The sequence below is a fragment of the Pipistrellus hanaki genome, assembly GCF_964339955.1.
Source record: "Pipistrellus hanaki genome assembly, chromosome: 2".
NCBI classification, from domain to species: Eukaryota; Metazoa; Chordata; class Mammalia; order Chiroptera; family Vespertilionidae; genus Pipistrellus; species Pipistrellus hanaki.
Window position 1 is genome coordinate 106403670 of NC_140504.1, and position 24663 is coordinate 106428332.

Sequence of the window (24663 nt, forward strand, 5' to 3'; positions counted from 1 at the left end):
CCCCTCTCCCTTCCTTTCTCTCTAAAAATCAATGAAAACATATCCTTGAGTGAGATTAAAAAAATTTAATTCCACCTGTTATTTTTCTTTAATAGGGCTTTTCAATAGGGACTTTTTTAAAAAATATATTTTTTATTGATTTCAGAGAGGAAGGAAGAAAAATAGGGAGATAGAAACATCAATGATGAGAGAGAATCATTGCTTGGCTGCCCCCTGCACGTCCCCTACTTGGGGGGGATGGAGCCCAAAACTCGGGCATGTGCGCTTGGCTGGAAAATGAACCTGGGATCCTTCAGTCCAACAGGATAACACTCTATCCACTGAGCCAAACCAGCTAGGGCTCATTAGGGACTTTTGAAAAAATATTAGGGATGAATTGGCAGAGAGGATTTGTATGATACCACACCGGTGGACACATGTCATTATATACTTGTACAAACCCATAGAGTGTACAGCACCAAAAATGAGCCCAGTGTGAACTGTGGACTCTGGGTGACAATGTTGTGCTGTGCAGGTTCCTCAGCTGTAACAGATAACACCGCCTCATGGGGGAGGTTGATGATGGGGGGCACATGGGGAGGGGGACATGCATATGGCAGGCGGGGCACATAGGGGAAATCTCTGTACTTTACACTTAATGTTGCTATGAATCTAAAACTGCTCTAAAAATTGTCTATTAAATTAATTTTAACTGTTACTTTTTTTTCCATAAGTCAATTAGAACATTTTAAATGTGATTCACCTCATATTTCTACTGCACAGGGTTGCTTGTACTTAATGAAGCCCTACAAACCGTAGGCACACAATGAAAGGTGCAGTGTTGCCTGCCAGGCTCAGAAGGCTGCCTGGGATGGCAGGTGCAGACTGAGAAGGGCTAGAGATGCGGGATGAAGGGCTTCATGCCTCTTCAACTGGAACTAGATAGCTCTGTTCTTATCAGCAGTGATCTATTTGTTGGGACTCTGTCTGAGATTAACTCACTGTTGTGAGGGAATGAGAAAAGAGGTGTTGTCTCTAGTTTGTTTTTGAGATTAAGGCTTAGAGAGGGAGTAGCATTTATATCCTAGACTGGGAGTCCAGATCTCTAGCTCCCAGGTGCCGTTAAACAAGACAAACCATGCTGTTTCTCAGGGTAAAAGCAAGAAATGATGAATTGTCTTTATTTTTTCCTAATAGACTTTATTTTTCAGAACTGTTGCACATTAATAAAAATATTGAGCCAAATTATGGGTTTTCTATATAGCACTCCTCCCCTCAGCATCCCCCATTATCAATATCCCACACTACAGTGGTGCATTTATTACAGCCTACACTGATATATTATTGTCCATAGTCCATAGTTTATATTCTAGTTTGTACTTGGTGTTGTACATTCTATAGGTTTGGACAAATGTGTATTGCCTTGTATTATTATAGTCTCATACAGAGTAGTTTCATTTCCCTAAAAAATCCTCTATGTTCTGCCTATTCATCCCTCTCTCTTTAGTCTTTTAAACAGTTTTAAAATTTGGAGTAATTTTAGATATACAGGAAAGTTACAAGGATAATACCAAGTTCCTGTAAATCCTTTACCTTGCTTCCCCTAATTTTAACATCTTCCATAACCAGGGACACTTGTCAAAATGAAGAAACTGACATTGGTATATGACAGTTCACTAAACTCTAGGCTGTTTGATATAACCATTTTCTCCACTAAAGTTCTTTTTATGTTCCTAAATCCAGTCCAGCATCCGCATTGTACTTATTTGCCCATCTTTTTTGTCTCCTCTGATTTATGTGAGCTTTCTAATTTGGTGTTGTTTCCACAGTAAGCGTGGTGTGTGCATACATGCATGTGTGTGCACACATGTTTGGAAGGTTGAATGTCCTTTGAAAATGCTCTTAAGTGTTCCAAAGCTATGGCCAATTAAATGGGGTGTGTTTCTAGCATGAGTATGAACGTTTTGCCACAGGTACCTTCTCTCTCCTCTTGTATGTTCTTGTCTATTTTGTTGTATGCCCTCAGTCTCTGAAGTCTCTTGGTGAGAGGACCACAGATGCATTTTCTCAGGGGCTTAGACTTCTTTCCTTAACTGTGGGTGAGGTTTATTGCAGAATATTTCCAGGCACTTTGCCAGTGGCTCGCGTGCCTGTGATGTCTGTGCAATCGAAGCACCCTTAGGTGTGTTTGCAGTCACTGCTGTGCCGACTTGACTCTGGGAGAGACACTTGGCATCAAACTGGAGAACATGGAGAGGACTGTTTGGGTGTGTTTAACATTACTGCTTTTAAACACCAGGCAGTTTTTACAAGTTTCCTTTAAAATATTCCAGGACATTGTGATGCATCAGTGAGTTTAAGCAGAGGCCGGGAAGGAAGTAGAGACACAATGTGCCTGCTCTGCTGGGTGCTATGCTGAGTGTAGCCCTGGGAAGGAGCATCGAATTCTCTGCACAGCAGGTTCCCCTTTCCTGGGTCCTCAGTCACAATAGCAGCTCACTGAGGGCATCACCTTATTCTCTGCTCTATAAATGCACATCAGATTTGAATGTTCACTGGCTTAAGATCCCCAGTGACTTGTCATTGCCCTTTGAATAAACGGAAGCTCCTTACTGTGGCCTCCAATGCCTCCTGGCCTCATCACCTCCCATCTTCTTGACTTCAGCTCCTTCTATCTCTTTGACCTAACCCCCTCCATCAACTTGACTAAGCCCCTGCCATCTCCTTGAACTCAGACCCTGGGCATCTCCTTGACCTCAAAACCCACTATCTCCTTGACTTCAATCACTGACCTCAGCCCCTACCATTCTCCTTGAGCTTAGCACCTCTTACCTTCTGGAGCCCTTTCATTCTAGCTGCTTTCAACCTCAGGGCCTTGGCTGACTGCTCCCCTGCCTGATACACCAGTGTTTGCATGTTGTCACTGAGTGTCCTCTTCAGAGAGGCTTCCCTGAGCTCTGTCTGCAGAAGCTATAAGGGTAATGCTCATCCTGTGATCTTTGTGGTGTGTCTATTCTGCTCGCATCCTTCGCTCCCATCTCACCTCAACTGGGAACTGTTGTATCACAATCTGTAGGTGAAAAACCATGGCACTGGTCCTGGATACCTCCCAGAGTCATGCCATTCCTTCATCCTTTTATTCTGGAGGCCTGTCTCTCCATGGGAAAACACCTCACAGATTTGGCTGATTCATTTGTTTGTGTGTTGATCTGCCTTTCCTAACAGCATCGACATGATGTTGGCTCCATCACATGGGGCCTTGAAGTCATTGTGGTTATCTTCAGCTTTGGTAGAATTTATTTGGGATGGAAGCTAATGTTGGAGCCTGCTGTGTGCCAGGCCTGGCATAGAGGTCATGAGAGGTACATTGTGTCTTTTCTTCACCGGAGACCATAGGCAGTTTTCCTCCTTGTGTAGAATTACTTTCAAGCCCACAGAATAGTCTCATAAGGTGCCTATCTAGTGAACATTGAAGTGGCTTTCAAGTCTTTTGTCTCCTGCTGGGTTATTTCAGCATGGGGGTGTGTGCAGAGGTCCCATATCCACAAGTTGTCCTCCTATCAGAGAGTCTTGGCTGGGCCCTGTTTCTCCTCTGGATTTGAAGTTTGTGGAGACTATCCACCTTTATTCTGTGTTTGAGTCTGTGACAGAGCCTAAGATGGGGAGCCATGGCTTTGGCTTTTGCTCCCAGCTGTGCCTTGTGGGATGGCTTCAGAGAGCAAATTTTTGTCTTCTTACCATAGGTCATCGACACGACCAGAGGTGGCCAGCATCGAGCCGCTGGGCCTGGACGAGCAGCAGTGCTCCCAGAAGGCAGTAGTGCAAGCCCGTTTGTCCCAGCCTGCCCGCCTGACCAGCATCATCTTTGCAGAGGACATCAGTAAGGGCTTGAGTGTCCTGTGTGGTCCCAGGGGAAACCATGTGGCAAACTTCCCACTGAAAGCCCAGCCATAGATGCCACCAAAATCCGTGGCAGTGCTTTCTATTTCTCCTGTTGGGTCAGAGGGACACCCAGGCGGGATGGGGACACTGAGCAAGCAACATCATCACCCTGGTCCCTCCTGGCAGCACTTTGTTCAGTTTTCCCTGTCATGGAGGTTAGCTTTCATTTCTAAATTAGTATTTATTACGCAAATAACTCGTAATGGGTATTGAATCAAAATGAAGAAAGTTGTTGTAATTCTTTCACTTCCCCATATTTAATTTACCATATTATGGTTGTAACATGCTTAGAAAATAATATAATTTTCTGTCCTGCTTTTCTTCCACCTAATATGATATGAACAGTTTTTCATCTCATTATAGAATTATTTTTAATGGCTGAGTTATATTCTTACAGGAAGTTGTCCTGTAATCATTCCTTACATTTGACATTTATGTTGTGTTTAGATGTTTATTTCAGTGTTACATAGAAAAGTAAAAATTCTTATTCAGAGAATTATTTTGGGTTCTGTTAGGCCACTTCCAGCTAATGATAGATTCCCAATTTTACTAGGTCTCACAGCATATGAATATTTTTAAGGTTTTTGATATGGGGTTGTATTGATTTCTAACAAAGTACATTAATAGTGCACATGAAGTTTCACAAAGTGCCTGGAGAATGGTCAGAGTGATTTTGAGTCAGATGCTGTTATTTTTGCACTAGGGAGTTCTCCAGTTAATGCTATTTATGTGTCTTATTTGTGGAGCAAGTAAAACAGCTGTGCTCATGGGAACACAGTCCTTTTCTTCAGCTGTGTAGCTAATAGTCTTATGTAAAAACACCAGGGTAGATGAATAAACACCATCAGGCAGAATTCCTAATCTCAATGTAGAGACAGGTATCAGAACAGTGCTATCTTTTTGGATGCTCATTCATCATACTATAGCTATTGTCATCTAAGTAATGACTGTGCCCTGAAAGAACAAGCTTTTCTTAGAGGAGTGTTCTGCATACAGATTTAAATGCTGGTGCTCATGTTGGAAAGGCACACAGTGGGCCGTGAGCATGCCTCTGAAGTGCTTACTCTTTGAAAGTCCATGCTGGCTTTCAGAAGTGCGTGTGCTGGTCAGGTGCTTGCCTTCTGAGGCTTAATTTGGTTCTTCCAGCCCTGTTTTGTGGTGCTTGTTTTGTTGGCTGCTTTAGTCTTTGCCAAAGTGTAAGACCACCTGACTTGCAAGGCCCTGGAGGTAAGTGGCAGTCATGCCCTGGCACTCTGTCTGATCCCTGGGTCCTGTCCCTTTAGCCACAGGCCAGGTCCTGCGCTGTGATGCCATCGTTGACCTCATCCATGGCATTCAGATCGTCTCTACGACCCGCGAACTCTACCTGGAGGACTCGCCCCTGGAGCTAAAGATCCAGGCTCTGGACTCTGAAGGTGAGGACATCCTCCTGGCAGTCTCTGTTTCTCTCTTCCCTGTGTCCAGCCCTAACATCCCACACAGAAGGCTGCTCCAGCCAGGGAAGTGAGGTTGGTGATGGGAAGGGGAGGGGGCTTAAAGAGCTCCGGACTACCTGTGAGGTAGACCCCAGGCCTTTGGTGTCAGGGAGGCCATCACCCTTTGTATACTGGTCTGTGTAGTAGGGCCAGTGAGGTGAGAGCTTTTGCAACCCCTGGAGGCTGACTCCAGGCATTTGCATAGGGATTGTGTTTGGTAAAGGCACCTCTTTGGGAAGTGACATCTGAGTGATGAGAAGCAGGATAGGCTCCTGGGTTACCAGGTTGTAAACAGTGGAAGGCATTCTCCTTGCTTGGCTTTGAGTGATGGTATGACTTCCTGGTCCAGATGGCAGATTGTGTGTGTGTGTGTGTGTGTGTGTGTGTGTGTGTGTGAGAGAGAGAGAGAGAGAGAGAGAGAGAGAGAGAGAGAGAGAGAGAGAGAGAGAGAGAGAGGCGGGGCGGGGGGGGGGTGGCGCAGAACACATTTATACTGCTGTCCCCATGTACTATCCTTTTTCACTTTATCAGAATCAAATTCTGAATTGTTCTTAGATCTGTTTTGGCAGTAATCAGACTATCTTCATTATAGCTTGATCTTGTGGTAAAGGAACAAAGGAAAATTTTGTAGGTTAGATGATTTTTCTTTTCTTTTTAAATTAAATTTAATTAATTTATTAATTAAATACTTCTCAATTACAGTTGGCATACTGGATAGCCAAGGCCAATGGGAGCACAGAGGCCTTGTTGTCAATTTACCAGAATGGCCAAGGTCGCTCTGAGCATGAGACTAATCAGGGTGCCCAAGGCCAAGATACCATCAACAGCTGCAAGGCCACAGTGATCTCACAGTATGCTGTGCCCTTCTGTAACCCAAATGATTGATGTAACTGTTGGCAACTAGCCTTCTTTGTCTCTGGAATAATATATAGGTCTGCTGGAGAGAGAGAGAAAAGGAGAGAGAGAGAGAGAGAGAGAGAGAGAGAGAGAGAGAGAGAGAGGGAGGGAGAGGGAGAGAGAAAGAGAGGAAGAGAGAGAGAGGAAGAGGAAGAGAGAGAGAGAAAGAGGAAGAGAGAGAGAGAGAGAGAGAGGAAGAGAGAGAGGGAAAGAAGGAGAGAGAGAGGGAGGGGAGAGAGAGGGGGGGAGGGTTAGAGGGGGGAGGGGTAGAGGGAGAGGGAGAGAGAGAGGGAGGAAAGGGCAGAGATGTGGAATGGGCTGGTCCCACACCCACATGTGGATAAAAGTCCAGAGGGATATCTCAACTGCAGAGGTCCCCACTGAAGAGTAAGAGGGTCCCATCCCCATACCAACCCCCCCACCCCCAGGTTCCCATGCTGGAAGAGAAATCTCCATCACTCTGGCTGTAAAAACCAGCAAGGACTGAAACTGAGGGAAGTGGAGGCTGCCGGAGTCCCAGGAGATTCCTCACAAGCATGTCAAACTTGTGGTGGGCCATGAGTTTGGCATGCTTGTAAGGGTCTGCACAGCCCTGGCTAGTGTGGCTCAGTTGGTTGGAGTATTGTCCTGTGCACTGAAAGGTTGCAGGTTTGAGTCCCAGTCGGGGGGTATACAGCAAGGTACCTGATTGATGTTTCTCTCTCACATTGATGTTTTTCTCCTCATCTCCTTCTCCTCTAAGATCAATAAGCATGCCCTGGGATGAAAATGAAAATAAATAAATAAAATAAAGGGCCTACACATGGACTTAGTCAGATTCACTACCTCTGAGCTTCAGCACTCAGGCAGCAACTTGAAAGGCACCAGAGACAAATAGGGAGGAACTGAATTGTCCAATATTAGGATGAGAACTGGGGTGGGCAAATTTCTCCAGACATAAGTGCTGGCAAGCCATTGTTTCTTTGATGAGCCCTCCCCCTACAGAGCCAACAGGCCAGAGCCACTCTTTGCTCCACCCTAGTGATTTCCCAAGACCCCACCCCATCCCACCACACCCCACCCCACCCAACTTTCAGGCCCAACCAAGCTGATTCCAGCAGCCTTTCCATATTAATTGCCTGTTTTGGCTCATGCTTCAGATTTTCCTAAAATTTCTCAAGCAAATAGCATCTGCCTGCAGTGAGGCTGTATCCCTCTCTAAATGGCCCCAAGCCTGACACTAACAGCAGCTTGCCTTGGTTTACACCTTGGCCTCTCCTAGGCACTCCCAATCTTAGCACTAGTAGCAGCCATCTACAGATCGCCTTGTAGCTCATGCTGGGTGATCCTGGGCAGAACACAAGCAATGCCTGGCCTTGGCCTGCACCTCCCAGGAGGTCCCAGAGCCAGTGCACCCAGTAGACAGCTTCAGACCAGATCAAAGCACTGCTACCCAACCACCTTGAAAAGCAACACAGGATGAACCCAAAGAGGTCCACACCAGGACACATCATAATCCTAATATATTTAAAAACCCTGGGTTATAGCAACCAATAACGACTGAGGCTTGACCAACCGGAAGTCAGTCCTGCAGTCAGCGCTAGGTTGCCGTGGATTCCGCTGCAGGTGCAGTACCCCAGCACTGACTGCTGAGGGGGCTGTGAATCAGGGCCAGAGAGAGGCCTAAGGAGAGAAACAGGGACTGATCTGTTGCCTCTGTGGCAGCTTTTGATCAGCACTTGCCTCTTTCTTTCTCTCCCAGTCTGGCCAGCGGCCACACCTCCATTTCCCTCCAGGCCTTCACCTTGGCTGCTGATCAGCCCCACCTTTCTGATCAGGCTCCATTGATAGGCCAGAGATACTGACTGACATAGAAACCTACCAATCGGATCCAAATTGGCCACAAGAGGAGGGCAGTTGGGGACAAGATCAGGCCAGCAGGGGAGGACTGTTACGGGTGAGATCAGGTCGGCAGGGGAGAGCAGTTGGGGGTGAGATCAGGATGGCAGGGGAGGGCAGTTGGGGGCATCCAGGTCTGCAGGGGAGGGCAGTTGGGGGTGAGATCAGGCTAGCAGGGGAGGGCAGTTGGAGGCAACCAGGTTGGCAGGGGAGGACAGTGGGGGTGAGGTCAAGGTGGCAGGGGAGGGCAGTTAGGGGCGATCAGGCAGGCAGGCAGAGGCAGTTAGGGGTGATCACAAAAGCAGGCAGGTGAGCGGTTAGGAGCCAACAGTCTCAGATTATGAGAGGGATATCCGATTGGAGAGGGTGTAGGCTGGGCTGAGGGAACACCTCCTCTATGCATGAATTTCATGCACCAGGCCACTAGTTAAAATACAAAAGATTGAAGACAAAGAATCTTAAAAGCATCAAGAGAAAAGAAAGCAGCTAGTTACTTACAAGGAAGCCCCCATAAAGCTGTCAACGGATTTCTCAACAGAAACTGCAGGCCAGAAGGTATTGGCAAGAAATATTAAAGTGATGAAAAGCACTGACCTATAACCAAAGTTATTCTATTTAGTAAAGCTATCTTTTAGAATTGATGGACAGATAAAGAGCTTCATAGATAAGAAAGAGCTAAAGGAGTTCATCACCACCAAACCAGTATTACAATAAACATTAAAGGGTTTTCAAGAAGAAGGAGAAGGAGAAGCAGGAGGATTGGGGGGTGGGAGAGAGAAGGAGAACAAGAGAAAAATATGAACAATAAAATAGCAATAATTACATATCTATAAGCAGTTGAACTTAAAAAAAAATAAATGAACAAGCACAAACTCATAGATACAGAGAACATTTTAGTGGTTGCCAGATTGGAGGGGGGTTGGGTAAATGGGTGAAAGAGGTAAAGGGTTTAAGAAGTACATATTGGTAGTTACAGAACAGTTACAGGAATGTAAGTTACAGCATAGGAGATATGGTCAGTAATATTGTAGTAACTATGTATGGTGTCAGATGGGTGTGAGATTTATTGGGATGATCACATGGTAAATTATGTAATGTCTAATCACTGGTGTGTATACCTGAAACTAATATAGTAATGTATGTCAACTGTAATTGAAATTGAAAAATGATTTTTAAAAGTTTAATAATAATTTCAGGTGTACAGCATAGTGAATAGATATTTATATATCTCATGAAGTGATCACCCTGTTGAATCTAATATGTAGGTTAAGATTCTTATTGAAGAAAGCAAATTAGGCACAAGATGCCTTTAAGATGAAGGATCTTCTAAAATGTCAAGTTCAAACCAAATCCCACCTTGTCTTTGAAATCTTCGCTGACCACTCTAGCTCCTGCTTTTTAAAAATGTTTCCTAGATGGGGGTTTCTCAGCATAGGTAGTATTGACATTCAAGGGAAGATAATTCTTTATGGCAAAAGGCTATCTAATGCTTCATAGGATGTTTAGCAGCATCCCTGGCCTCCACCCACTAGATGCCAGCAGAACTCACCAAGTTGTGACAACCAAACATCTCTAGCCAGTGTCAGATGTCCCTTGGAAGGGGGAGAACTGTTCTGGGGGCATCTGTTCAATCCTGCCTTCCTCTAGTGTGTTCATTCATCAAATAAGTTGCCTACCTTATCTGTTTTGTGGTCTGTGAAAGCAAAATAGGGGATTGAAAGACTTGGTAAGAGTATATAAAGGGTTTAGTGTTGCATGGCGCATAATGGCTACTCGTTAAGTCCAGTCGCGTCTGAGTACTTTTTACCTATCTAGCACTCTGCCAGGTTTGGGGTGTTGCCTGGGAAGGGAGGGCCTGGCCTCTGCTCCCAGATTCTCTGGCTTTGGGGAAAGTCTGTGTGTAAATAAATGCCCAAATGTATCTCAGTAGGTGCTGTTGAGAGTCAAATTAGATGCAAAGTGTGAATGGACCACAGAGCTTATGGGAGCCAAAACCTGGGAAGGTTGGAGGTGAGTTGTGTAGGTCAGGACAGTTTCTTTTCTTTCTTTTTAAAAAAATATATTTTATTGCTTTCTTTACAGAGAGGAAGGGAGAGAGATAGAGTCAGAAACATTGATGAGAGAGAAACATTGATGAGCTGCCTTCTGCACACCCCCTACTGGGGATGTGCCCGCAACCAAGGTACATGCCCTTGACCAGAATCGAACCTGGGACCTTTCAGTCTACAGGCCGACGCTCTATCCACTGAGTCAAACCAGTTTTGGCAGGACAGTTTCTGAGCCTTGAGGATGTGAGGTTTTTCTAGGCAGGGAAGGCCATTTTATTTTTAAAAGAGACCAAAGCTCAGACAGGGGTAGGTTGCAGAATATAAAGGATCCTGTGTGTCAGATGTGGGATTTGCACTTGACCTTAGAATAGAGGGCGCTGAGGAAGGGGTTTGTGCAGTGAGGTGATAGGAGCTCACCTGCAGGACTCTGGGTGTGTGTGTATGGGGGGGAGGGGGAGAATACTTGCTCTTCTTGGGAACAAATGACCAAAATTTGAGGCCACACAGGTGCCAGGCACTCCTCTGAACACTTCATATTTTCCAATTCATTTCATGTGCAGGGGATGAGACTGTGGCACAGAGTGAACACACACATGCACACACACAGGCATGTCCTTAGTGTGTAGCAGAGCCAGAATCTGAGTGCCAGCCTGGTCCAGAGTTCACTGTCTTAGCTGGGGGTTAGCAAACTTTGTGAAAGCCCAGAGAGTGAATGTTGTAGGCTCTGCTGTCTGTATAGTCTCTATTGCAATTACTCAGCTTTGCTGTTGTTGCTCAAAGCAGTCTTAGATGGTGTGTAAATGAGTGGACAGGACTGTGTTGTAATAAAACTTTATTTAGAAAAACTGGCAGTGGTCCAGAGTTGTCTCCAGGGCTGTAGTTTAGTTTACCCATCCCTGCTCTGAGCTACTCTGTTCTATTCTCATCTTAAGTCACTTTTTAAAAAGTGATAGCTTTTAAAAAGATTTGTTCATTTTTATTGATATTTTATATCATGAAATTCACCTATTTAAAGTGTATAATTCAATGTTTTTTAATATATCCACAGAATTATGCAACCATTACCACTAATTGTAGGACATTTTTATCACTATGAAAAAGAAACCCATACTCATTAGTAGTCACCTTTCATTCTTTCCTCTTTTCAGGCCACAGCAACCACTGATCTATTTTCTGTGTGTATAGATTTGCCTATTGTGGGCATTTCATATAGACAAAATCAGACACTCTGTGACCTTCTGTGACTGGCTTTTATTTTTAAAATATATTTCATTGATTTTTTTTTTTTTTTTTTTTTTTTACATAGAAGAAGGATGGGATAGAGAGTCAGAAACATCCAACAGCTGCCTCCTGCACGCTCCCAACTGGGGATGTGCCCGCAACCAATGTACATGCTCTTGACCAGAATCGAACCTGGGACCTTTCAGTCGCAGGCCAATACTCTGTCCATTGAACCAAACTGGTTAGGGCATGTGACTGGCTTTTATTGCACATAATGTGTTTCAGGTTCATCCCTGCAGTAGCCTGTGCTTCTTGGATATAGGCCCAGGAGTGGAAATAATTTTTATTTGAGGAACCGCCAGGCTTTCTTCCACAGCAGCTATCCTATTTTACATTCCCACCTGCAATGCATGAGGCTTCCAGTGTTTCCACATCCTCACTAACACTTGTTACTGTTCATCTTTGTTATAGTTAAGTCATTTTTCTGCTAGGTGTGTATCCTTTTCCCTCAGGCGGTTAGTGGCAATGCTAAGAGTGGGAGGGTGGTTGTTCCTGGCCTGCCCCTGTAGGACAGGTGCCCATTGGCTCTTGATAGTCACCTTTTCCACTCCTGAGGTTCCAGTGGCACATGAGGCCATTTCCAGAGTAGGAAGTCAAGGTTCACCAGCTAGCCTACAAATGCTGGATCATTCATTAATCACCCAAATCAAGGCCACATCTTTGCAGTAAGCAGGTTCACTGTGAGGGTGTCACACTTTCTAGTTGGTTAATGTTCCCCAGAAATCCTTGGATCAGAACCTCAGGTATCTCTTCTTTCTTTTCCCAGAGCTTGTGTCATCTTTACTAGCCACAGTGCCCTTTGTCAACAGGAACTTGACCTTTGTAACCTTTGAGGACCTAACAGTCTCAGAAGGGACACATCTTATCTAGACCGGTGGGTGTTTTCAAAGACTCTGCTTATGGCTCAAGGAGCATTGTTAGTAGTACCCAAGTCTGGGCGGCCTGTGGGGCTGAGGCAGCGGGTTTGAGCCACCCAACCCTCCTCTGCCCTGCTGCCGCTGGAGTGCAGGGACCCTTTGATCTGCGTGTGTCAGTTGTAAGGCCGCTGCCTCGCGCTAGCCCTCAGTCCGCAGGCTCTCCTTCCTCTACTGCCTGACTCCCACACCACCCACCAGTCCACTGGCTGCAATCAGGGAGGACGTAAAGCTGGAGTTTCCCTCCGCAGTGCAAAGATGCCGAGGAGTGGACCTACCCTATGAGAGGAGAGATGCAGGAAATTTTACCTGGATTGTTTTAGGCCCATATTCTTCTGCTATGAAAAGCAAGCTACCTATACTACAGAAACATGGAGTAACCCATATCATATGCATAAAACAAAATATTGAAGCGAACTTTATTAAACCAAACTTTCAACAATTATTTAGATATTTAGTCTTGGATATTGCAGATAATCCAGTTGAAAATATAATACATTTTTTCCCATGACTAAAGAATTTATTGATGGGAGCTTACAAACTGGAGGGAAAGTTCTTGTCCATGGAAATGCAGGGATCTCCAGGGTTGCTGCCTTTGTTATTGCATACATTATGGAAACATTTGGAATGAAGTACAGAGATGCATTTGCTATGTTCAAGAAAGAAGATTTTGTATTAATCCTAATGCTGGATTTGTTCATCAGCTCCAGGAATACTTAGCAAAATTAACAATATAGATGATGTCAACACTCCAGATAGAAACAGACAGTTTGAAGAGAACACATGAAGAAGATGATGATTTTGGAAGCATGCAAGTGGCTACTGCACAGAATGGCTGACTCAAGAGCACCATAGAAGATGTGAATTTCTATTTGGGAATGAGATAACACTAGAAACAATACTAATGTAAAATGCTAAAAACACAAGTGGTTTCTTTTCAGTTATATGTTGCTTCCATATGTGTTTCTCTACAACTTATTAAGCAACATTTTAAGATATTAGATTTCTGCAATAGATGGTGCTGATGGTTTTGCTCCTTTTCTTTTCTTTTCTTTTCTTTTCTTTTCTTTTCTTTTTTTTTTTTTTTTTTTTAACACTTTACAGTTTTATTTTATAAACTAAAATTTTGGACTTGCAAAGTTATTGTAATAATGCACTTTTCATACTTGAAATTTATTTGTATGATATAAAGTTACTACTTTAAACAAAATGCAAAGTTGGGATTTGTTTATAAAATTTGAGTAATTTATAACAAAAGAATTTCCTAAAGTTTGCTAAAAATTCATTTCGTGTTCTATATATTACATTTAAAAAATCATTTTACAGTTCAATTTTATGATGGAGCCTCTTACAGAAACATTAACAAATGCAGGAACCTGTCACTTTCTTTTTTAGTATAATTAAATAGCTTAATTACCCATCCATTTTTAAAAACTTCTTGATCCTTTATTACTAATCTTGAAATCATGACATTAAGTCAACTATCCTTACTTCAAGATGATCTAAGTATTGCTTTCTTTTCTATTACCTTTCTAATTTATTTAGTCTATAGAAAAAAATATTTAATGAACAAAAGATTCATTGCTTTATACAAGATGCTGAAAAACAAGGAGAGTTTTAGATTTTCAAGTGACTTTCTTTTCCCATTTTTTAGAAGCCAAATGTGTTGTTCTTTTTAGAGTTGCTTAGCCAATTTTCTTTGTCTAAATGGTTCTAAATAGTCTATAATAAACCAATGTAGCACGATTTTCCCCCCTAATGAATCCCAAAAAAGAAAAGTGCCTTGCATTGTAAAAAAACAAGACAAAACAAACCCTCATGACCTCTAAATGAGTATATAGAACATTGAATAATTTTTAACATTTTTCTTTAACTTTCTAAACCAAAAATTAGTATAAAGTGAAAGCCTGAGTCTTGAAGAAACTTCAGTAAATAATTTGGAAATATTTACACCTTTATTTTATGTTATCCTAATAATTCTTTGAGGTTGTTCTGACTCAGACAGAAGCTTTTCTTTGAAAAGAAGCATTTATTAAGGAAAAATGATTTGTGGGAGACTTTAGAGTATTTTAAATGTGAGCATTAATCAATTCTTTGCATTGAGTTAATACAAATTTGCCCTATAATTTGCAATAGCAAAGTCACTTTATGGATCCTATTTTATTTTATATATATATATATATATATATATATATATATATATATATCTTATTTTTTATATAAATAAATATATTTATATATATGAATTGTTTTAACAAAAAAGTTTTTTTGCTATTTTAAGTATGATGTGAGGGAGGAGTGTTTTAACTTTTATAGTTGATAATTTAGGTTAGCACAAACAAAACTCCTTTTCTCAGTCCTCTCTTGAGGTGCTTTACCAATGGGAATGATTTCCATACATTCCCTTGGTACCAAGAGGTACTATGCAAAGTGACATTACACCAAGTTACATGCTAGACTTTCTTCCCTAAATCTAATAATACAATAAAAGCTTGTTTTATCAAGCATAGCAGGAGTAGAAATTAATTAAAATTGCTTTGTTAAGAGTCAATTCCTGTTGCCTCAGGTGGTATTCCTCCTCTGATTTCCCTTCCCTTTCTCTGTTTTATGACCCTGAAAACAACAAACTTCATTGTGGTTTGTATTTTGTTGTGTGGTTATGTCATTTGGTGGCTGGCTAGTTGAGTCAAGATTTGCACTGAGTGTTCAGAAATTCCAGTTGGTAAAGTGCCAGATAACACAACTTTCCTGTAAATAGATCACTATTGGATAAGTCAGCAAAGATCTTTCTTGTAATCTAATAATATATGATGCTTCATTCAGCAGAAAGTCTGCTCAAAAGAATCTTCGTGGTAGTACATTTAGGTTTTAAAAATGAGGTAAAAGATTTTAAAAATTAGTTTCTTAGGTATACATATCCTCTCTAGTAAGTTGGGCCAAAAAATACAGATTTAGTTATTTATAGCTGATAATTTTTCACTTTTTTTAACACTATAATTTTTATGTTCTCACTAAAGTGCCTGCCCAGCACTATACATTAAAGACTCTCTATCACAACACTATCATGAGTACAATATTAATGTGGACAAAATTATGTTATTCTTTCTTTCATATAAGAACACTGCAAGTTCGTTTTATCTGGGATCGGTTCTTCCCCTAATGTTCATCTAGTTCTGGTAGCTCTTCCAGTCTTTCTTCTATTTGGTTCCATTTCTGTGCTTTCTTTATTTCTACTGATGTTTTGTGATAGTTAACTATGATACATTTAACCAATCATGGTTTATTTTCTAGAATATTTGAATAATGTATAAATGGCATAGTTCCTAACTTTAAACATTAAATATATAATCTGGGCATAGAATTTAAAGTGAAATTGCATTAAGACATAAGGCAACTATTTTGTCCATTTTGAAAGTGAGAAACTTAAATATTGAAAATATTCAAACTGAAATGGCAGTATTCTAACCTAATATCAGTTAATTGGTTTATATATTATTTTACCTATTAGATGTTTTAAATAGGTAAAATAATATAAAAATACTTTTATTTGTATCTACTCTATGATGGAAATGTTAAATTGTAATAGCTTTTGCTGCAAACTCTCAACCATTTAATTTTTAGAGTAGAATATATATTTCAGGGGGATTTTGTTTCACTTGAATTTAGAAGTAATGTCAGAAAATGTTAAGCATGTCCTTTTTAAGAAAATATAAGGTTTCTAATTGTCTTATTACCATGGTAATTCAAGTGAATTAGAAGTATTCAACTGCTAAAATTATAAAGTTGGGATGCATATATATGCATATATATCAGAGTCTCAACTGATGTAAAGTAAATGAACAGTTACCTGGTGGATTCTTTTTTTTTTTTTTTTTTTTTTTTTTTTCTCCAATAACTGGCTTAACCCACACTTCCACAACAAACTTCACTTCAGTATTTACTTTATTGTTGTTCATTGAACAATGCTCCAAAAAAGAAATGTTAGGAAATAGCTGAGAATTATTAAGATTTTATTTTATTTTTGGTTAGAAAAAATGTTTGTAGGGAATTGGAATGCTGGATTATTATTTTTTTTTGTCTTACCCATACATGGCAATTAAATAAAAGTCAAAATATTCAGGTTTACATGTTAGCTCTCTTATAGGGAGTTGCCATACCTCATAATTTAAAGTGTGTTCTATAGAGCAATACATTATACTGACGTGTAATTGCTATTTACTATGCAGCAAAAATTCAAGAAAAATTAACCTACCGTGTCTACTTACCTTTGTATAAGCAATTGCTTAAGTTACTCTTAACATTTGTACTTAGACAAATTGCTTATGTATATTTAGGAATGTCCCAGTGAGAAATGCTACTAGCCCAGACACGAAGTATTAAAATTATTTTGTGAAGATTGGTGGTTGTATTAAAACTGTTGTGCCATTATACCAAAAAAAAAAAAAAAAGAAGAAGAAGAAGCAGCAGCATTGTTAGGTGCCTTCTGTATACCATGCACTGTGCCAGGCCCATTATAAGTGCAGTCATTTGCTCTCAATGAATAATGCTTGTTGCACAGACAAGGAGGCTGAGGCCCAAAGAGCTTAAGTAACTTGCTCAAGGCCCCACAGCTCATGGATAGCAGAGTATGATTGGAACTCAGGATGTCTGATTTTGTTGCTTGAGCTCTTGTCCCCCAGGGCACATCGCCTGTTTCCTGCTGCAGTGTGTTTCCAGCATGGGCTCTGCACAGGGCTGGGGGCCTTTTGGCCCAAGGGCATCTGCAGAGTGATTGTTTCGAGCTAATGTTTTTCACAATATTTTTCAGCCCCCACACAACTCATACATGGCAGAACTAGGCTAGCTCAGGGTCACCAGTGATGCCCTCTTTCTTTCCCCTCCCCTTTCCTTATGCTGCATGTTCTTCTTAGACAATCTTCCAGCATTTCTTCCTATTTCTGCTTTCAAAAGCCCTGGTCCCTCTGAACATTCCCTTTCAGACATTCTCCCAGGGAGCTCTCCCTGACCACCAAGGAAGAATCTATCCCTCCCTCTGACAGTCACTGGGTGTGGGGTATTTTTCACTCTGCATTGTCCAGTCCAGCACTTGCAGAGCAGAACAGGGTGACCTCATTCTTCTGGCTTCTCTGTGTTTGACACTAGACTTTGGGCCCAGTGGGCATTCATTAGAGATTTGTTAAGTTGAATTGCTCAATGTTTTTCTGCTGTCCCTAGACCAGGACAGGGGAGGTACAACCTCTTGAGATTGGACCCTGAGTTTTCTTCCTCAATATTAACACTTGGAGCGTGAGGCTGCAAGGTCATAGGCTTAGTCTGTCCCACATAGTACGTGCCAATAGCTACTTGTGGAATAGAGAAAGCAAAACTTTAGGCAGAAATTTTTTTGGACTCCCCTCCCCCCAACCCTACATATTCCTGTTGCGCACATCAGTCTGAGAGGTGCCACACATTCCTGTCTTCCCATTTGAACATGGTGGGCATGCAGGAGAGGCTGGGTGGGGTAGAAAATCAGAGCTATATGAAAACGAATTTCCTATTGCCATTTTTCATGTTAAGAGACCCCAGCAGGCCTCCCCCAGCCTCAGTTTTGTCCTCTGAAGGCCATCATGAACAGTACTTGCTCGCAGGGGTTGTCCAGCGCTGCCTACGCACCTCGCTGGGGCCCTTTTGCCATTTGATCTTACCAACAACCCTGTGCATTGCTATTTTTATTCCTATTTTACACTGAGAAAAGTGGTGCTCAGAGATGACCTGAGTAGGTCAGTACACTTTAGTGATGTGAATGGACTTGTGCCAAGAAAGGTTTTGTATTGAATTTCTGGTCATGCTTTGACAGTCTGTTGCAATAATAGGGAAATCCATTCTTCTCCCAAGTAAGTGGATTGCAGAGTCAGCATGCTAGGCTCTGCCACCAGAAGGGGGGAGTTTGGTCTGGCTTCTTTGCTTTAGGCTCCCACTTGGACTCAGTGGCAGGAGAAAGGTTCTCACAGTCAGAACCATTAAACAGAGGAATGGGCTATATTGGAAGGTGGTGAGCTGCTCCCCACTGGGTGAGCAGGAAAGGTGTAGGGCCCTGCAGCAGGGAGCAGTGTCCTTGGGTTGGACTCTTGCAGCCAACATGCTTCACTAGTGTGGGTTTTACTATCTACCTTCTTAACTAATGCCCAAATACTAGGGAGATAGATCACTTTGGTCACAATGCTTTGAGGTTTAAGAAATCACAGACCTTTACCTTTAGGTTGCTCAAAATAATTTATTGAGCACCTACAGTGTGTGTCAGGCCTGCCAAGGTATCACAGAGATAAGTGGGGACAGTCCTGTCCTCCTGATTTCCCGATAAGTACAGCACTCAGACAGCAGAGCACACTATGTGTAGTAGGGGGGCCATGAGCCGGCACTGAGCATGGGTCTCCTGCCCACTAGGTTGGGGTCCAGTTTTCTTTGGGAGGAGGATACAGGGTCTCTGAAGCTGCCTCCCTGCCTTGTTTTTTCCTTGTTCTGTTCCCTTTTGCACCCTATATGTTCACTCAGGAGGGAACTGGGTGAGTTTTCACAGCAGCTGGGTATTTTGGGTCCTCCCTTGGAGCTCCAAGCTTGTGTCCATTGTGCATGGGGTTTTTCTTCCCTTCTTCTGACCAGTTGCTAAGTTGATGAAAAGACATCTAAGGAATGGTAAGGAATGGACTCCCTTCATAATAAATGCCCTGAAAAGCAATGACAGTGACAGTTTTGTGGGACTTTTGATAAGCACTGTTTAACTTGACCTTGGAGACCTCACGGGAGGTGCGGGGTACAGGATCCCACTCCTGTCTCACTCTAAACACCATGCCCTGTGTGCTGGAAAATGCTTTTCTAGGCTTCAGGTGCTCTGCTTTGGGGACTGTGCAGGCAGGGAATATACAATAGATGATGGGGGAGGAGTGGATGTCGGACAATAAGGTATGGTAGGAAATGTGGCACACGTGTGATCATGTCTCTTTTAGAGAGGCTGAGCCAGCTAGCTACTGCTCACAGGAAGGAATAGAGCCCAGGAACTTGGACCTTCAGACTTTTCAAGAGCAAGGCCAGCTGCACATGGCTTTCCATCTGCCTCACCCTGGAGCCCAGGGGTCTCAGTGTCAAGGTGAAGAGACAAGAACCCCCCAGCCCTTTGAAGCCAGCCAGCAGGTTAGGGATCTGCCTCTCCTCTGAAGTTTCTTTGCCTGTGTGGGGAAGTGGTAGGAGAAATGAATGAATCAGGTCTCAAGAGCTGCTGCCTAAACTGTAAAGTGCTTACAGGCCCTAGGGGTGATGGTGTTACGCACTATACTGAACCTGTGTGAGTAAGGCGGAGGTACAGTAGGAAGCACACAGAGTTCATCTGAGACAGGTCTGGGTTCACATCCCAGCTTAGCTCCTCACAGCCTCTGGACTCTGATCTTTTAAGCCTCAATTTCACACTGCCCTCATGCCTCCTTTCCAGGGGCCTGAGGACTTTCCCTTCCCTTGGCCCCAGGGAGTTAACTCCAGCATGTTTACCACCCTTTTCCCATCTGTTCTTATAGGGAACACATTCAGCACCCTGGCTGGGCTGGTCTTTGACTGGACAATCATGAAGGACACCGAGACCAGCCACATCTCCGACTCCCACAATGCACTACGGTGAGAACTACTTCTCCTGTAAAGGGAAACAGGAAGGCGGTATCACTTGGCTCTGAGCAGGCTGGAGGTTTTAATTGTGGTCATTGCCGCTGTCAGTGAGGGGCGATTGCCAGTATGCCAGCCAACATTCCCCCAGACTGACTTAAGAAAAAGAGTTTTGGCCCACACAGTTGTGTGGGAATTTTGATGCTTTTGCAGCCCATTGGGTGTGTTCTGTGGGCAGTTATCAAGGAAGCAGGGTGTCCAACTGTAGAAGAGAAAACTTGTCCCTGGTATTGGGGTACAGGGCAGGGTTCTGTGTGTCTCCAGAGGGCAGCCTCCAATTGGGGGACAGTTTATGGGGAGACATTAAAGGGTAGGGTCAAGACATGAGGGTATCTTCATTTCTGGTGCTGGGAACACAGCCTCTTGCATCCGAGAATGTCCTCTTAGCTGGATCCTGGAAGATACCCTCATGTCTTGACCCTGCACCTTTAATGTCTCCCTGGACCAGCATAATAGTAACACAATGCAATTAGAATACAGAAACTCATCTTTTTTATATTCCTGCCAAAGATGCAAAGCTCGGAGTCTAACTGGGAATGAACATCTAAGGATCCAGCTAAGAGGACATTCTCGGATGCAAGAGGCTGTGTTCCCAGCACCAGAGTACAGACGGATTCCTTACCTATCTTGACTCAGTCACTCCTCCCAATAGCTATGCAGGCTTACATACCACCATTTTCTCCACTTTTCAGACAGAACTGAGAGTTTGAAGCCATTCGTCTCATATTAGTAAATGGTGTAGATAGAATTTGAACTCAGATCTTTATAAATCTTCACTATGAATATGGTAGCCACCACCTCGTCCTGGCCATTTGCATTTACGTTAGGTAGAATGAGGAGCCCAATCTTTAGGTAGCTACATCTGCGGTGTGCATCACTGTGCAGTCAGTGGCTACTACCTGTGGACAGCATGGGTGTGCATCCATCACACCCGCAGGCTCTGTGGGCGAGTGGGACAAAGACCCGGGCTTGGGCTTTACCTCAGTGATACTGCATTGTCTCATGCTTTATCAAGTACGTTTTAAAAGAGTATAATCCTTCTGGGGGCAGGAAAACTTAATTTTTAAAAATTTGCAGTCATTTTCAGCCTATGGAAAAGTTGCAAGTACAGTACAAAAGGTGGTTTCCCTAAACCAGCAATTTTCAAGTGGTGTGCCACAGGAATTTTTAAAACATGCAATAGGTGAATGTTTAGTCAGGGGCATGTTCCCTAGATCATCAAGTAAAAAAATGACAACAGCTAAACCAACAGAGCCATCTGGTATGAATGAATCAAAATTATACCTCTTTTTTTGTCAAATTGGCAAAAATTATAACATGATTTTTGATGTGTCACAGAATTTTAGTAATTCGTTTATGTGCCATGAGATGACAAGGATGAAAATTGCTGCCCTAGGAGAGCAGGTTTGCCAGCCTGTTGCCCCATCACCCTGAGGACTTTAATGTGCATTTACTACCACGAAGGGGGCTTCCTCCATCACCACAGCATACTCACCAAAAATCTGTAATAATAAAAGCACAATATGCTAATTAGACTAATGTCCTTCTGGATATCCTTCCCAACAACTTCTGGACGAAGCTAAGGCTTCAAGGGAAGCCCGGGTCCCGGGTGCCTGCTGGTGGCCCGAGGGAAGCCGGTGCTGGTAGCTGGGAGAAGGAAGGCCTACTTTTGCATCTGGCTTTTAGTTAGGAAATAAACACTGATGCATACAACACTTCATTCAAATTGACCAATTACTCCAGTTCCATCCTTTGTGGCAAAACCCAGCCCAGAGTCCCTCCATGTTGTACTGTCACTTAGTCTCCATCAGCCTGGAACCGGTTCATGGACCTTGACATGTGTGAAGGCTGCAGTCCAGTTATGTTGTAGAAGGTCTCTCATTTGGGGTTTATCTAATGTTCATTCCCAGTTAGACTCCGAGCTTTGCATCTTTGGCAGGAATATAAAAAAGATGAGTTTCTGTATTCTAATTGCATTGTGTTACTATTATGCTGGTCCATCACTGATATTGATGTTGGTCTATCGCTGTCATCACTTGGGTTGGGTGTCTGCCGAAGGCCCCAATATGAAGTCACTTTCTTACCCCCTTGCAATTTGTAACTATTTTGTGGGGAGCTAAAAGTCCAGTATTTATCCCTTTAAAGGTCTAGCTCAGGGCTCTAGGACTCACCCAGGCTTGGCTCACAGCATCTCCTGGAAGATACCCTCATGTCTTGACCCTGCACCTCTAGGCACCCTTTTGGGCCAGAGATCTTCCCAGGACTGGGACCATCAATGTGTTACCTGGAAGAGCTCTGGAATTGGGGGTTTCTCATTAAGCCTGGGACATGGGCTTGGCAGTCAAAAGTCTGGATTTCAGTCCCGACCTGGTCACTTCCTGCCTGGAGTCTTAGTGAAGGAATGTGACCCTCTGAGCATCAGCTTCCCTCTGAGGGGCCCTGTGGGTCAGCACATGGAGCGTGTTCAGAGCCCCTCCTGGGCCTAGTGCACACTAGATGTTCAGAGAATGCTGGTTCCTGGGCCTTTTCTGTGCCACTAGACCCGATCCCTGCTACAACAGGCCCCTGAGCTCCCAGTCACCCCATATCTGAGCCAACAGTTATCTGAAATCTCAGGTACTAAGGTGTACTAAGCATATGACACCTAGTAAGATAGGACAAGGAGATAGATCATGGTGCAGTTCAGCACCCAGCAGACCTCAGAGAGAAGGAAAGCATCTCCAATGGACAGCTCTTGTTAAGGCAGAAAGGTAGGCTTATTTGTAAATCACAGGCTATAGGTAACAGACTGTCTCAAAGGGGTCTCTTAAGCCAGCCGTACTTGCCAAACAACACTCTGGGGAGACTCCACACATATCTACTTCTCTCCCCACCTGGGCTTTTCCCCACAGCCTGACCCTAAAAGAGGATAGGATGTGATATGATTCCCAGTCCTGAGACTTTGGGTCATTGAGACTCATTTCCTAGAGGCAGGAGCTAGCCCAGGGGTAGACCGAAACATGACAAGTGGCCCTGGGGAGCCTGATGGGCATTTTTGACACCACCCCAGCTGGGTCTGTTGTCTGTGGCCTGCTTCTTAGTCTCCATGGGCCTCATCTTTCACATATGTGAGTGTGAAGCATTTCTATAATACTAAGTGGATGATCCTCAAATTTCAGTGTTTATCATAATCACATGTAGGTTTTGATAAAATGCAGACTGACAGGCTTCATGCAAACTAAGACCTGGACTAGGGTCCATGAATGTTCAATTTTCATAAGGATGTTGGCGAATCTGACATAAGTTTCAGGGACACATTTCTAAGCAGCACCATTTAGGGCAACCTCTTATTTTAGCACCTGGTACCTACCAGGAGTCCTGATAGATAGTGGATGTGTGAGGTTCTTTGGACATGTGTTTTTCCAGAATCCTTCCATTCCTGGAGTCTACCTACACACCTCCTTCCTATATATCAGAGATGGAGAAGGTGGCCAAGCAAGGGGACACCGTCCTGGTGTCCGGGATGAAGACCGGGAGCGCCAAGCTCAAGGCTCGCATCCAGGAGGCCGTGTATCAGGTGGGCCTGGGTGTGGGAGGCGCTGGGCTTCCTGGGATGGAGGCAAGATGCCTGTTCACCGCATATGCACATTTCCTCATGGAAGTGAGATGCCCTGCCGTGAAAGTTTCACTGTCATGAAAGGGGAACTTCAAGGTATGATTCCATGTTTGGTAACAGATATGCCATTAGTTTGGGAGTCCAGAAGGGTTTGGGAAACGTGGGAGGTGCCATGGCACAGGGCTGACCCTACAGGACTCTGCTCTTAGCATTTGGAGACAGTTTGCCTTAGAATTCTGGGCCCTCAGGTGGTGTGCAAGGCTGAGATAGACAGGCCCTTTGTCCTGCCTGTGTCGCTAAAGGGTTTCCCTGCTTGCCTTTCTGGGAGGCATCCACCACAAAGCCTGGCTGAAGGGAGGGGCTCTGAATGTTCTTTGAGTTTTCAACAAGTAGGGATATTATTTAACTTACTGTTAAGCCAGGAAACCTGTAAAATGTTACAGCTGAGTAAAAAGAGAACCCAAATAATTTATGAATAGATGCAAAGCTGGTCAATATCCACTGGGTGGTAATCATTTGCACCTCTTGTCCTCCAGGGAAAATGGGTTTCCATGTCTGTGGATGGGAATCATCTGCTTTGCCAGTTTTCTCCAACTTGCAGAATTGCCAAGCAGTTAGATGGCAATGGAAGGCACAGGCCCCGGAGGACCAGGGGCGATGATGCACTGCAGTCCACATAGGCAGTCTTTCTCTCACTCAGAGTCACTGAGGAGGAGGACTTGGTGGGGCTTCACTGTGGGCAGGGACAGGCCCAGAAGCAGGGGCTGAATGCTGTCAGGGACACCTACCTCTCCTTTCCATTCTGGCCTCAGGTTTCCTAACCCTCTGTGAGCCCCTGGTGACCACAGTATCCATGGAAATCACTCCTGGCTCCTCACTTTGCTTTCTGTTTAATTTTTATTGTGAATTGAGCTGTAACACACTTACAGGGAATGTTGAATGCATGCCTGTGGCACAAGCACGGCCTC

At 43.5% G+C, this 24663-nt stretch overlaps 1 protein-coding gene and 1 pseudogene across 7 annotated transcripts in view; both read left to right on the top strand.

The window, feature by feature from the left end:
• The window catches only part of NUP210 (nucleoporin 210), a 134715-nt gene that overhangs the window by 16388 nt on the left and 93664 nt on the right, over positions 1-24663 (top strand). For 5 of the 6 annotated variants that reach the window (XM_084872409.1, XM_084872407.1, XM_084872406.1 and 2 more), the window contains exons 2-5: positions 3723-3859; positions 5205-5336; positions 19959-20055; positions 23506-23656. In XM_084872409.1, coding sequence (XP_084728535.1) covers positions 3723-3859; positions 5205-5336; positions 19959-20055; positions 23506-23656 — 517 coding nt within the window. Of the gene's footprint in view, positions 1-3722; positions 3860-5204; positions 5337-12296; positions 12375-19958; positions 20056-23505; positions 23657-24663 lie in introns of those variants that run through there. The other variant, XM_084872411.1, reaches the window with a different exon arrangement.
• LOC311617416 (serine/threonine/tyrosine-interacting protein-like) lies at positions 10153-13258 on the top strand (annotated as a pseudogene). Its single transcript has 2 exons — positions 10153-10181; positions 12616-13258. The product of its transcript is annotated as a serine/threonine/tyrosine-interacting protein-like (transcript).